The 14,439-nt window shown below is 49.2% G+C and overlaps 1 protein-coding gene and 1 long non-coding RNA gene across 2 annotated transcripts in view; both read left to right on the top strand.

Annotated features, from left to right (window-relative positions):
- LOC106812598 overlaps nt 1-2,230 on the top strand; it is a 3,780-nt gene extending 1,550 nt beyond the window's left edge. Inside the window, exon 3 of the long non-coding RNA XR_001394355.1 lies at nt 2,191-2,230. This is a non-coding gene — a long non-coding RNA (uncharacterized LOC106812598). The remainder of the gene's footprint in view (nt 1-2,190) is intronic.
- A 38-nt stretch (nt 2,231-2,268) lies between these two features.
- Nucleotides 2,269-14,439, top strand: part of LOC106812340 — a 20,037-nt gene continuing 7,866 nt past the window's right edge. The window contains exons 1-7 of the mRNA XM_014816191.1: nt 2,269-3,316; nt 4,479-4,666; nt 5,633-5,796; nt 6,176-6,327; nt 6,758-6,839; nt 7,250-7,418; nt 9,002-9,215. Of these exons, the coding sequence (XP_014671677.1) occupies nt 2,269-3,316; nt 4,479-4,666; nt 5,633-5,796; nt 6,176-6,327; nt 6,758-6,839; nt 7,250-7,418; nt 9,002-9,215 (2,017 nt within the window). The remainder of the gene's footprint in view (nt 3,317-4,478; nt 4,667-5,632; nt 5,797-6,175; nt 6,328-6,757; nt 6,840-7,249; nt 7,419-9,001; nt 9,216-14,439) is intronic.

Raw genomic sequence — 14,439 nt, 5'->3', positions numbered from 1 at the left:
GTGTGTGTGTGTGTGTGTGTGTGTGTGTGTGTGTGTGTGTGTGTGTGTGTGTGTGGGTGTGTGTGTGTGTGTGTGTGTGTGTGCGTGTGTTTGTTTGTTTGTTTGGTTGTTTGTGTGTGTGTGCGCGTTTGTTTGTTTGTTTGTTTGTTTGTTTGTTTGTTTGTTTGTTTGTTTGTGTGTATGTATGTGTGCATGTGTGTGTGTGTTTGCTTGTTTGTTTGTTTGTTTGTGTGCGTGTGTGCGTGGGTGCGTGCGTGCGTGTGCGTGCGTGCGTGCACGCGATACACACATGAGGGATACACGCGAGCATCTGCTATTCACGTGTGCTGCGCCAGGACGATATTGTCAACCAATTATGGCCGCAACTTCGTAATCAAAATACAACTTAAAATGTGCGAGTGATATTTTATAATAGATGGTATAGCGGATTGTAATACGTATCTACACCCGTGTAAGTCACGCTCGTCGCACCAGCTCAAGATATTTATTTCTCTTGCACGTTAACGCTGAGCCTTAATCGAATAGCCATACAAGAAGAGCCTTTTCCTGGAATTCTAGCACAGGCATAAACACACCAGTGCTAGAAATAGCAGGAGATCTATCGCATAGCGCGAGGATACCCCAGGGCGAACAACCGCAGCGGCGTAAATTACCATTTTACTAATTATTACGAAAGGTCACTGTTCCAATTACGAGCGATTTAATACGATTTTAATACGAACGGGACAGTAAAACTGGTTTAAAGAAGTTTTTTCGTGCTGTGTGATTTTACCTACATCAACATAATTTGTGGTTTCATGGTTAGCACCTGGAGTGTACAATTAAACGTACCCAGCTCGACCTTACACGCAAATTGCTAATTAATTGCTAGACCAATTGAACATCTATTCCGTGAATAACGGTGATGGTAATTTGCTGTTAATTGTGTCATATCCCGGTCGTGTATAAACTAATGCTTGTGTGTGTGTGTGTGTGTGTGTGTGTGTGTGTGTGTGTGTGTGTGTGTGTGTGTGTGTGTGTGTGTGTGTGTGTGTGTGTGTGAGTGCATGCGTGCGTGGGTACGTGCGTGCGCGCGCGCGTGTGTGTGTCTGTGTGTGCGTGCGTGCGTGCGTGTGTGTGAGTTATATGCTGTGCGCGAGCACAATCGCCAACAGCCCCCCTTCCCGACACATCACAGCAGCGCGCGCAAACACAGATAAGCGATTGTGTGCGGCCTGAGCGAATTTACGCATTTCCATCTCGAGCACAATTACGCGGTTTATTTAGTTCCTGGCCGTCGTAAGCAGCCGCCGCTGCTGCTGCTTGTTGCGGAGTATCGCAGGGTTTACTTCCTACTGCTAGTGATGGGATAGAAACGTTGTCCCTCCCCCGTGCAGTTACGCGCGCTTATAAGCTTAACTATCTGTAACTTCTCGCTGTACAGCGCACTCGTTGTTTTCACGTTAGCGTTTGTTGTTACTATCATAGAGTGATGTTTTGCTAAAACCAATATGGGTAAGTATATGCGTGATATGGTGTTCACGTTTCTCTCGTGTTATTGCTTGCTAGAGCGCCTCGCGGCACGCCACAGCTGGCTGTCTCGTCTCGGAAATTCCATCATTTTCAACCTTAAAAATTCTAAAAATTTCGAATGTATGTGAAAATTTCAATCGAGCTAGAAGACAACGAAGCGTATCTGTAATAACGGATATTATATATTCTAAATATTTATAATTCAGCATCGCAATAAGAAAGACTGGATTGGAATATTAAAGCGCAGCACGCGAGCGCACGAACTGGGCAACGCTGAGTGCTTGTCAGATGACAGACCCACCGGTTTGCTAACTCTCTCACACAATCACTGCGTTCGCGATAACTCCGCTCCATCGTCGCGCCCGCTCTAGCGTACCTATAAATGATTAATGCATCGTGGCTAAACCACACAGCGACGCGCAAGTGCGAAGTTTATTGAAGCTGCCGCTAAGGATGAGAGAGCGCCACCGTCCGCTGGTGTCTCATGACGTAAGCCGCATTCGCCGGCTGCCATCACATGTTAGATTCACATCCGATATCCGGTTAATATTCGTTGACGGACGCACGTGTCGTTGTTTATTTATTTATGCTTTATCGTGGTTATCACGTTTTTTGGTTTACACCTCACGTGTTTCATTCTCGTTCATTCGTAACATCAGTTGTTTTCGCCTCTGACAGGTGCCGCTGTCGCGCGCAGCAGCAGACGAGCGCGGTGCGGGGCAGGACGCCGGTGGCGCCGCGCCGGACTTCTCGTCCATGCCCGTGCCGCAATACGGCCGCACCGGCTTCATAGGTGGCGCACCGAGCGGCGGAAATCCGTTCGAGTCGACGCTGGATGCCTTTATCACCAACTTCGACTCTTTCGGAGATAAGCTAACAAAAGAGGGTGAGCAAAATCAGGAATCCGCCGCGGCCGCCGCCGATAGTAGAGACAGGGGTCAGGATCAGGAGCAGGGTCCGAGTCAGGGCAGGGGCCTTGGCTCGCCGGGGCGGGGCAGGGGTCGGCGACCGCACAGCGGGCCCAGCTCAGACGCACCAGGAGACGTGCAGAGGCTGGCCGCAGCGGGGGAAGATAAGGAAGACAAGCACATGCAGGACGCACCGTCGCAGCGGCCCGGACGCTACGAGGCCGACGGCAGAGCGCAGCACGATCGCTACCAGACGTACGGCGGTCCGCCCTCCGACGACGCCTACTACCTCAGTCCGGACGGACATCCACAATCGCCGCCAGATGGCAACAGGCACATCGGATCGGCGCCTCTGCGAGTCACCGAGGAGGATCCGTCTGCCTTCTACAATCCGTGGGACGATCAGTCGGCGCCTCCTGGCGGTCAGCAACACGGACCGGGAGATCAAAACCAGGAAGCGTTTAATCCTTACGCGGCGATAAAGTCGCAAGAGCTGCAAGGCGGCGACGACCCGCTCATTTACCCGATTCGCGTCGAGGAGCGAGAACCAGCGCCGCCTGGTGGCGAGAATCCGCAAAAGCAGGACTACCCGAGTCGCGACTATGATTATTTTGACCCCTACGCTCAGCAGACGGAGCGATATGAGCCCAGTGGCGGCCTCTACAATCCGTTCAACGAAGCCGGACGAAATACAGGACCGGATGCATTCTACAATCCGTATCCCGACGAAAGACCGAGAGACCAGAGGAACGGCCCACGCACCGATGCGCCACCTGACGGCTACCTACCAGAGGAGGGGCTCGTGTACAACGATAAGCGAGACGGGCAGGGATACTCGGAACCATACAGCATCGCCGGCCAGGGCGACAACTACGCCGACGGCAACATAATCACAGGTGAGCTCAGAACCACCTGCCCATCGTTCCTTCCTTCGTTCGTTCCTTCCTTTCTTCATTCATTCATTCTTTCCTTCTCTTCCGCCTTCCTTCCTCCCTTTCTTCCTTCATTTATTTCCTACATCGCTGACGGTAACACAATAACAGGCCAGCTCAGATCCATCTGCCTATCGTTCGTTCGTTCGTTCGTTCGTTTATTCCTTCCTTTCTTCATTCCCTCCTTCCTTCCTTCCTTCTTTTCTTCCTTCCTTCCTTCCTTCCTTCCTTCCTTCCTTCCTTCCTTCCTTCCTTCCTTCCTTCCTTCCTTCCTTCCTTCCTTCCTTCCTTCCTTCCTTCCTTTCTTCCTTTATTTATTTCCTACACCGCTGACACAATAACAGGCCAGCTCAGATCCATCTGCCTATCGTTCGTTCGTTCGTTCGTTCGTTCGTTCGTTCGTTCGTTTATTCCTTCCTTTCTTCATTCCCTCCTTCCTTCCTTCCTTCCTTCCTTCCTTCCTTCCTTCCTTCCTTCCTTCCTTCCTTCCTTCCTCCTTCCTTCCTTCCTTCCTTCCTTCCTCCTTCCTTCCTTCCTTCCTTCCTTCCTTCCTTCCTTCCTTCTTCCTTCCTTCCTTCCATTTTCCTTTCTTCTTTCCTCCCTTCCTTCTTTCATTCCTTTCTTTCCCTGCACCGCTGACGGTAACACAATCACAAGTCAGCGTAGAACCACCTGAGAAACCTGAGCTTCAATCCATTCATCCCCCGCCACCGATGTCATGAACTATCACACCATATTATTCGATTAAAGCCGTGGGCAGTTTGTCGGTTAGCTGCGACTGGAACGGTGTGGGTGGAGACGATAGTATCGGTGCAAACTTGGTAACATGCGGCTGGGAAACAAACGCGAACGGCAACAACAGACGACTTCTTTCTCGTTAAAGCGAAGCTTAACGATCTGAAAAAAAAACAATTTAAAAACATAGATTTAATCGCAAAATCTGCAACACAATGGCGTTACGCGCGACTATTGTCTGCTGGATCTATATACGCGCCGCGCGTGAAAATCTTCACACGCGCCTTTTTACCGCTCAGTGCTGCGCGAGACCCCCTGAATGATATCACCCCTCCCACAACCCACGAGCATCACGAGTTGCTCTAAACGACATTCTCCTTTGTTGTATCAGATATTCAGGTGCTGTGCCCGCCGGGACAGAACACGATGGTCGTGACGTTGAGATTCAACCAGGCGTTCTCGGGCCGCATCTACGCAAAGGAGTACTACGACGTACAAGGGTGCCGCACGCGCGGGAAGGGAGACCAGATGGCGCAGATCGTGATCGGATTGGACAGCTGCGGCTTCAAGCAGTCAGCCGTAAGTAGATCGCGCTCGTCGCTCATCGCGCCACTTCGCGTGCGCCGCCGCCGCCGCCGCGAAAAGTAGTTCTCAAAATGTACGAGATCGCCTCGAAAAAGTATATCTTAAAATGTACGAAAACCTCCGCGAAAAGTAGTTCTGAAAATGTACGAAACGGTCGCTTAAAGTAGTCCTCAGAATGTATGAAACCGCAAAAAAAATGTATCCAAAATATACGAAATTTCGTTGTCAAAACGTGCGAACGCGGCTGAAAAACGGAAAGACAGACCGCGTTTGATTGATGTGATGTGATATGATTGATAACCCGGATGTGTAGATAATCGCTGGTCGGTCGTCAGCATAGTTAACGCGTATGATTATGTAAACGTCGTCTTATCTAAACCAAACACCAATATCGATGCGGTCGTGACCTGGAATATTCTCGCGGAAGCACACTGCGTAAAATTCCCTGGTCGTAATACAGCGACCAATCATAGACGGCGAAGAGAGGCAACAACGAGCAACAATAATCACTCACGAGCAATGTCGCCGCCTTTACACATTACTTCCTTTACGTCTGTTATTTTCGATGCCTTGCAGTTAATCTTGCGAATTCATATAATGAATTTACAGGAAAGTTTGTGCTGGACGACGGCTTACTTTTTAGCCCCCGCTTTAATGTAATAAAAATAGAACGCTCGTTCCAAAAATGGAAATGTTAAAAGAAATATTACTTTGTCATATTTATGATGCAATCAACGCTCTGTCATGTAATATAATTTTATTCTTAACCATAAATTATAATATGACTGTAAATATCATGAACTTCAATATTATATTCTCTGATGCCATCATGTATTTTTTGAAAAATTACCAAGCAATAAATATATTATCGATCTATCTATAAATGACTGCAGTTGCCTTCCATAGTCTTTCATGGTCTATATCTAACATAAACCGAATTATTTTTCTCACATTATCCAGGACGAGTACACTAAAGATGGCGGCAAGATCGTGTACGACAATGTGCTGGTGGTAATGTCAGAGCCGGAGTGGGAGGTGCTGGAAGGCTGGGACAGGGCATTCGCCGTGCGTTGCCAGTTCGAGGGCTTCGGGCAGCAGGCGGTCAACACGGGAGTGACGGCTCCGTAAGTGCAGTCGTCTCTATATATAACTCACAGTAATCGTCTACTGGCGCGAGACCATGCTTAGCGTGTGTAGATAGATTCCGTACTAGTTTCAGCTGACTGCGTATGCACGTCATCACGAAACTTTAAAATCTACCTTCCTATTTGTGGATATATCTGCGGCCCGCCGTCGGAAATATAAATAGCCATAACACCATGAGCCTAACATGTTATAACGTTTGAAGTGAGGTGTCGTTGGTGCCGAAATTTCGATTTTAATTAACCGGGTACTGGGTAATGTCATATTTTTTCACCTGCGAAACTGAAAACGGACCCACCCTTTCGACTATCATTGAAGATTTTCTCAGACGTAATCATCCGTGTTTCTCATACTTGGCAGCAATCTTGGAGTGACGACGGTGGCGACATACCGCATCGGCATCCCACAGGTGCTGTTCCAAATATTTGGCGGGGAGGACATATCCAAAGGTCCCGCCGAACACCTGAAGGTCGGCCAGAAGTCGGCTTTAGCCGCCATCTTGACCGATAACTGTAAGTCGCGTCTGCGTATCACATTAACGACTATATTTTAGTGCGTATGCGCTAAGCACAACAATGCCGAAAGTTGTAGTTATGTGCATGTGAGGTAATGTAAATGTGGTGACATACGCTGCAACGTGGCATATAGTTCTAGAGATATATGAAAGCAAGCCAGTTTAGCGTGGAATGTGGTTTTGTCGGGAACGAGTATTTTCAGAGTTCACCAGATTTCTCGTGACGCGGAAACGGAAGTCGTGCTATCAGCTATACAGTGTGCAAAGTTAAATGATTTTCGCAATCTAGCACAAGCTCTATAATGTGCGGTTTGTTGGAATATTTGCTCATAATTATCGCAAATGTTAGCGTTTCCTGGTTTCGTCCCAGCTTGGTTAGTTATTACGCGTTACTGGACGCTGGCGCCATCTATGTGTCATTATTGCAGCTGACTACGACATCTCGGTCACGCAATGCGTTGCGCACGACGGAACGGGAAAGAAATACATTCCTCTAGTAGACGAGAAAGGGTGAGCTCCCATACAGAAAAGATTGATACCTAATTTTTTAATAGTTAAAAAAAATAGTATTTCTCGCTCGCCTATTTGATTATCCGGCTAGCTATTTCAGGGTTAAATTATCGCGAATTAAACGCTACGTTTCATATATACGATCATCTCGCATCCTTCATTCACGAATACAACCCCATCGTCTATTCGTACACACACTGGCTGTACAATATCCAGCTAAACAATTGCAGTAAAGATTAAAATTAACGATTAACCGCACCTATTATGTGAACATTTCGTTTAACAGGTGTAGCCGGCCGCACATATTCTGTGAACATTTCGTATACAGTAACAGGTGTAGCCGGCAGCAAACAAAGCAAAAATCTCACGTGGAGACGTGTGGCTCACGAGTAGCAACACGCGTGTTTCAGGTGCCCTCTGGTAGGCAAGAAAATTATCGGGAATTTTCGGCACGAGCGCGACCGCCCGCAGCCTGGTCAGACGATCGTCTACGCTCCGTTTAAAGCCTTCAAGTTCCCAGATCGACAGGATGTTTACTTCGAATGTCAAGTGCACGTCTGCTTCAGGGAATGCTTCCCGGTAAGTTGCCCTTCGTGCTAATGTTATTATTGTACGACCGTTTTGAGAAAAGAGGATATATATATATATTTATTTATTTATTTGTTTGTTTATTTAATTATTTATTTATTTAGTTATTTATTAATGTGTCTGTGTGCGTGTCCCTTCTCTCTGTTTGTGATTGCCAGCCTAAGACTTCGTTACTATCTAGACAAACTGTTATTCGCGGCTTCAAGCTCACGGTGTGGGAAGAACATACCGTGTATGCGTGGAGCTTCTTCATACATTAATTTTAAACGTTACATTTTCCGGTAGTCAGACTGTTCGTGTTACCCAGAAGGCGATCGACATGAGTTTTTTTTTAGACCGCAACAATAGCAATCATATAAGCGATTAACGTCCATGGCCCTCTATGGTACCCATATATAAGTTGCCTTTATTTGAATAATATTTTGGTTAGCTTTTTATTTATTTCACCGATGTAGCATATCCGCATGTTTACCAACCGCTAATATGTTGCGGTCGCCTGCTGTGAGCGTGTCTAGAGGCGTTTCAGAAGATACCTATCGCTTGGCAGTCGCCCAAATTGGATCTATGCTAATGGGAAATCGATCGATAAAGCACGAAGCTGAGGCATTGCTTTTAAGTTTTTCGCCAAAGCCTAAATTTATTCCGCTCCAACGGCGTACCCAATAGCGATGGGACCACGGCCCCGCGCCGGCATCCCTGCATGCGCGTGACAGTCGAATAGTGAAAGCGTTAGCGGTTAGAAGAGATTACACGGAGATAACACTGTTAAAAAATCTCAGCCGGTAATTGCTGGCACCGTGGGACTGCGCCGTGAATAGAGCAACATGTTCTGCTTGCATCTATGACAAATACGACGTACGCATATACGCTCTCTTATGACACTATTTGTCATAGGAAGAATCTTCCTATGACAAATATTGGCGAGTCAACTTCGTTCCGCTTTACAGCTGAAATTCACTGCTTGGGTTCATAATAGCGCACCTAAACTCCTATGATACGCAACAACACATGCAACAATATTAAGGAAGAATCTTCCTATGACAAATAGTGTCATAGGAGAGCGTATATGCGTATGTCGTATTTGTCATAGGAAGATTCTTCCTATGACAAATAGTGTCATAGGAGAGCGTATATGCGTATGTCGTATTTGTCATAGATGCAAGCAGAACAGGCTGAATATACGGCCACGTCTCTCATCCGGCCCACCTCTTTCTTTTACCCGCGACTCTCATCTCTCCCTCCCTCGCGACCCTGCTCTCTTCCTCCCTGCAACCTTCCTCTCTTCCTCGCTGCAACCTTGCTCTCTTCCTCCCCGCAGCCCTCCTCTCCCCACTGCGAGCCTCTTCCCCCGCGGCCTCCATCTCTGCCACCCTACCCTTCTTTCTCTCACCCACAAGGCCCTCCTTCCTCCCTTCCCCGCGGCCCTCTCCTCTCCCACGCCACGGCCCTCTTCTCTCCCATCCTCACAGCCCTCATCTCTCCCACCACCGCTCCCCTCCCGCTCCACTCCCAACCCTCCCTCGCTACCGCCGACCAGAGACCGTTCTAATAACGTTCGCCGTGATCCGTTGCAGTCGGAATGCTACGAGTCGTACAGCGATGGAGACAGCTACGGCGGCGACGCCTACGGAAGGAAGCGGCGCACGCTGGACGGCAAGATGGCGGCCGGCGGCGGCGGGATGAGAGCGGTGAACGCGAGCGGCAACGCACCGTACATAGCCGAGCGCGTCAACATGACGCGAGGCATCGCCGTGCTCATCGACGGAGAGCGAAGGATTAACATCTACCGTAAGTTAGGGGGCAGGCAGGCGGAAACCCATATATATATATATATATAGCACGCGCACACACACGACACACAACACCACACACCACGACACACACACACACACACACACTCACACACACACACACACACGCACACGCAACAGACCACACACACATACACACACAACAACACACCACACACACACACACGCAGACAGAGAGCACACGCACAACCACAACACACACACACGTATACACACACACACAGGACCACGCACACAGCGCAACACACACACACAACACACACAACACACACATCCACACCCACGCCACACACACCACACAGCGACACATACATACAACACGCACACGCACACGCACACAGCACACACACGCAACACGGGGGGGGATGAGCTGCAACACCACAACGCATACACGCACACATACACACGCCACACCACACCGCAGCACGCGGTCACAGCGCACACGCCACACGTACACGCACACGCACACGCACACGCACACGCACACGCGCATGCCAGCACGCGCGCACGCACGCACGCACACAACAACACCACACACACACACACACACAAACGCACACGCACACGTATACACAACACACACGCACACACACCACGCACACGACACTCTCACACACACCACACACTCACACACACACACCTCACACACGACCACGCACACCAACACACATACATACACACGCACACGCCACAGCGCCAACACGCACAACGCACCACGCACACACACACAACGCGAGTCCACACGCACACCACACGAGACATACACGCACACATACACACGCACACGCACACGCACACGCCACACGACACGCACACGCACACGCAACACGCCACATTAACGCACACCACACGCACACGCACCGCACGCACGACCACACGGCACACGCACGAAACGCACACGACACGCACACGGCACACGCACACGGCACACGCACACACACACACACACACACACACACACACACGCACACGCGCGGACCGACGCACACGCACCACGCACACACGCACACGCACACGACTCGCACACGTCAGCACGGCACGCGCACGCGACATGCACGCCACACGCACACGCACCGACGCACACGCGCACACACACACACAACACACCACAGGCATCACACACACACACACATGCACGCAACACACCACACAAACAAACAAACAAACAACAAACAGCAGGACGCACGCACACCTTTTTAGGGGGGGCACGCACGCAACGGAACACACAGCACAGACGCCTAACCAATCCACATCGCAGCAACATCACACCATGGCGCGATATATAGATATAAGCGATGACGACCTCGATCATTTTCACATTATAGACCATAACGGTGTCACTAAGCTAATCCCATTAGGAAAGAAAAAAAACAGAACAGTGCGCGGACTTCCGCTGAGCCGCAGCTGTGAGGAGGAAAGAATCAAGAGCCGCTGGAATGAAGCTCTATCTCGGCGCCGTGCTGGAGGGAGCTATTGACGGAGCCGCAAGCCGCTGCTGCCGCCGCTGTGTTTTGGCTGCGGCGAGTTGTCATAGGTTTCGATATAAGAGACCGTGAGGAGACGGCCGTGCGGGCCGTCTCCGCGGATTTGTGACTCTGATATAATGATTCACATGAAGCTTTTAAAATGCGATCATCGTAATCCGGACCGAGTTCTGCGGGAAGGAAAGGAGTAGGCTGGCGTCTCGCCACTGTTGCTGCTGCTACTACTGCTGCTGCTGCCGACTGCTGGCAGATGCCGCTGCCAGCCGTTGCTAACTTGCTGCTGCTGGGCTGCAAACTGCTGCTGCTGCTGGCTACTGATTGCTGCTGGGGCTGCTACTGCTGGCTACCGCCGCTGCTGCTACATGCTGCTGCGCAGCTGCTGCTGCCGCCGCTGGCTGCTACTGCTGCTGCTAACTGCTGCTTGCTGCTGGCTTGCTGGCTACTGCTGGCTGCCGCGCACTGCTGCTCTGGCTAACTAGCTGGCTAGCTGCTGCCCGCTGCTGCTGCTACGCTGCTGCTGGCTTAACTGCTGGCTGCTGCTGCTAACTGATGGCTACTTGCCGCTGGCTGCTGGCTGCTGCTAACTGCTGCTACTGCTTGCTACTGCTGGCTCGCTACCGCCGCTGCTGAGTCGGAACGCCGTGCGCGACCGGCAACGGACAGCCTGACTGACGCATGCTGGCTTGCAACGACGAAGAAAGAATATGAAGGAGAAAAATGCGCGTGCCTTTCGGCGTGTCGCCATCGTAATGAGCAATCATCCGATAGCGCTGGTGACAGAGACGGGTGAACGCACGCGGGCGGCTGAGGCGTACGACAGGCGCTTTGTCTATAGATGCTCGATCTAATCAGTGACAGAGAGCGCTGAACTCTTGCGAGAGCGAGCGAGAAAGCCAAACGAAAAAGAACGATGTGAGCGAGTGGGCAAGGGATGGGACGCAGAGAGAAAGAGGAAGAGAGAGAGAGAGAGAGGGAGGGGGCGAAAGAGAAAGGAGGGTGGTAGAGAAAGAGAGGACAAGTAATACATAGTAGATAGAAGAGATATGAGTAGATAGAATGAAAGAGAAGTGTCGAGAGACCGACCGGCGGGGATAGAAAGGAGATAAATGTGTGTCGAATTGTTAAAAAAATATTAAAATTACTAACGAATCTATTCAAAACGTGAGAATATATGGTGTTCTTTCTAATCATGCATCCGCTGCCTGCATCCCGCCTAATACACCAGGAAGAGAAATGGAGGCGAGGCAAAAAAGGCCACGTAAGAGATTGTAATAGAGACGACGAGAGCGCGCGTAAGAATTGTAAATAGAGAGCGAGAGAGGAGCACGCAAGGAAAAGCAAGCGAAGAGCGAGAGAGAGCACGGAGAGCGAGGAGTATAGAAAGAGTGGGCGACGGAGAAAGAGATAGAGAGAGAGATAGAAGAGAACAGAAGAGAGAGAGAGAGAGAGAGAAGAGAGAGAAGAGAGAGAGAAAGAGAAGAGAGAGAGAGAGAGAGAGAGAGGATGAGAGAGAGAGGAAAGAGAAGGGAGGTGAGAGAGAGTAGAGAGAGAGCAAAGGAGACCAGGAGAAAGAGAAGAGAGAGAGAGAGACAGAGCAGAGAGACGAAGACGAGAAGAAGAAGAGGGAGAGGAGAGTGAAAGAGAGAGAGAGAGAGAGATGAGCAGTGAGAGCAGAGAGAGAGAGAGACAGAGCAGAGAGAGAGAGAGAGACGAGAGAGAGAGCGAGACAGACGAGAGAGAGAGAGAGAGAGAGAGAGAGAGAGAAGAGAGAGAGAGAGAGAGAGAAAGGAGAGGAGAGAGGACCGAGAGGAGAGCTCATGCATGTTACTCTCCTTGTAATCGTAGTTGAAGAACGTGCAATCCTTAATGAATGCTAGTGCGAGATCAAGCTCAACTATTGAAGCGCTGACGTCATCTCTGTATGACTGATTTCGTTTCTCGAAAGCTAGCAGACGCTCATTCGTGCCTCGATCGCCGGCCATTTCTCCCCGGCCGCGGCGCCGGACCCCGATAATGAAATTAATTTCCGCCGTACATCAGCAAACAGGATATCAAAGTCTCAAACCTGCGGCATCAAAAGGCAAGTGCCGACGTTAAATACCAAGTGTTGCAGACGGGCGCTTCAAGCACACTGCGTTCGTGTAGCGCTTTACTCGCGCAGAGTTCAGGCTCCTCGAGAGGGCCGGGAAAGCACGCTGCCGTAATATTGACACTCCTGGCGACAACGCCCACAATGCAATGCGAGTTCGAAAGCAACAGCGACTGACAATGGCACAATGCAAATAGCGAACATGAACGCGCGTGCAAAATAACAACGAAAACGCTGAAATTGATGAATCCAGAGAGAGAATGACGCGAATAGAGCGAATGCGCCGCACGCGGAATTTATGTAGACTTTCGAGTGATTTTATGAGATTGCAGCGATTTCCTTCTCATAAAGTGTTTGAATCGTGGGCACTTAAGGAGTAAAAATACGCGATGCTGCAGCTGAAGTTACGAAGCACAAGAGGCTTTTCTCGATGGCGCCTCAATTTGCGCGTTACGAGCTACAAAAACTGAAATCTTAACAGTTCTCGTGGAGTCGCCGATTCCTTTCAGACTGATAATGGCGCACAAACAAACGACAACCATTTTCCATAAATGGTGCGTTTTCTTCGCGGAAGAAATGTAACTGTCGCGATAGACACGGTCCACTCGCGGGCAGCAAGCAGCAGGCATCGGCCATCTCGTTGGAATGCCAATGCGCTCGAGCGGCTAGCCCTCCTCTTAGCGAATATTCTTTTGCAGTGATAGACAGAAGTATAGATAAATAATGCTTAATTCGCATTCAGAGTTGCTCTCGCGTTTCATGCCGCGTGTCATGTAGCATACTCTAGCAGCGCGTGAACAATTGAACGCGCACAAATATTGCATGTCTTGGCGGGATTTCGTTTATTTGCCGTGCAAAAACTTCGCTGCATGTTTTTGTAGTTGTTCTCTAAAATGTTACGCTTGCCGCGCGCGCAAATGTCGTCTGAATTGTAAGGCCGGTGACTTGAACTTAGATCAACTTAGATTCTTAGGATAGATTCTTAGATAGATTCAACTGAGATAGAACTTTAGATTCACACCGTCTTCAATCTATCCGAAAATAATAAGTTGGATTCTGACACAAAGCAGTTATTATGTGAAGCAGGAAGTTCAAGAAAAATTGATTCTAAAGTCGAAATGATTCGCTGGCTAACAATGACAAGCAAACTTAAAACGAACGCAGAATGCCATATAGGTCAACAGAAAAAAAAGTGACCATTACACAGATGAAGATGCGTTGTTATTGGGCACATGCATAGAGCAAGAGAACTCATTAAACACGTACTTGTTTATGTAACACGTCTTTAAATCCATGTTGTTAAATTTGGCACCGAGTGAAAACGGAATGGGCAGATTGCACGCGGCGCCGCAAGGTGTCTTTCATGTGTTTCTTCAATTCGATTATTAAACGCAAACCTTTTGAATATTATATTTCGAACAAAAGCACGATAATATGCTTTATTAAAACTTATTAGTGGTGTACATTAGCTTATCAAGTATGAATCCTTCACAAATCCAAAAGGATCCTTTTAGAGGATAAATGTTTTACACTGTGTGCACACCGTTGATAAAACTGGCACTAATTATGAAAACAATCAAAATAGTAATTAGGCTGGTTAATTAGATGCACCGCGTGCAATTTCCACA

The sequence above is a fragment of the Priapulus caudatus genome, unplaced genomic scaffold (genome assembly GCF_000485595.1).
Source record: "Priapulus caudatus unplaced genomic scaffold, Priapulus_caudatus-5.0.1 Scaffold21, whole genome shotgun sequence".
Taxonomy (NCBI): Eukaryota; Metazoa; Priapulida; class Priapulimorpha; order Priapulimorphida; family Priapulidae; genus Priapulus; species Priapulus caudatus.
This window is presented reverse-complemented; position numbering and strand designations above follow the sequence as displayed.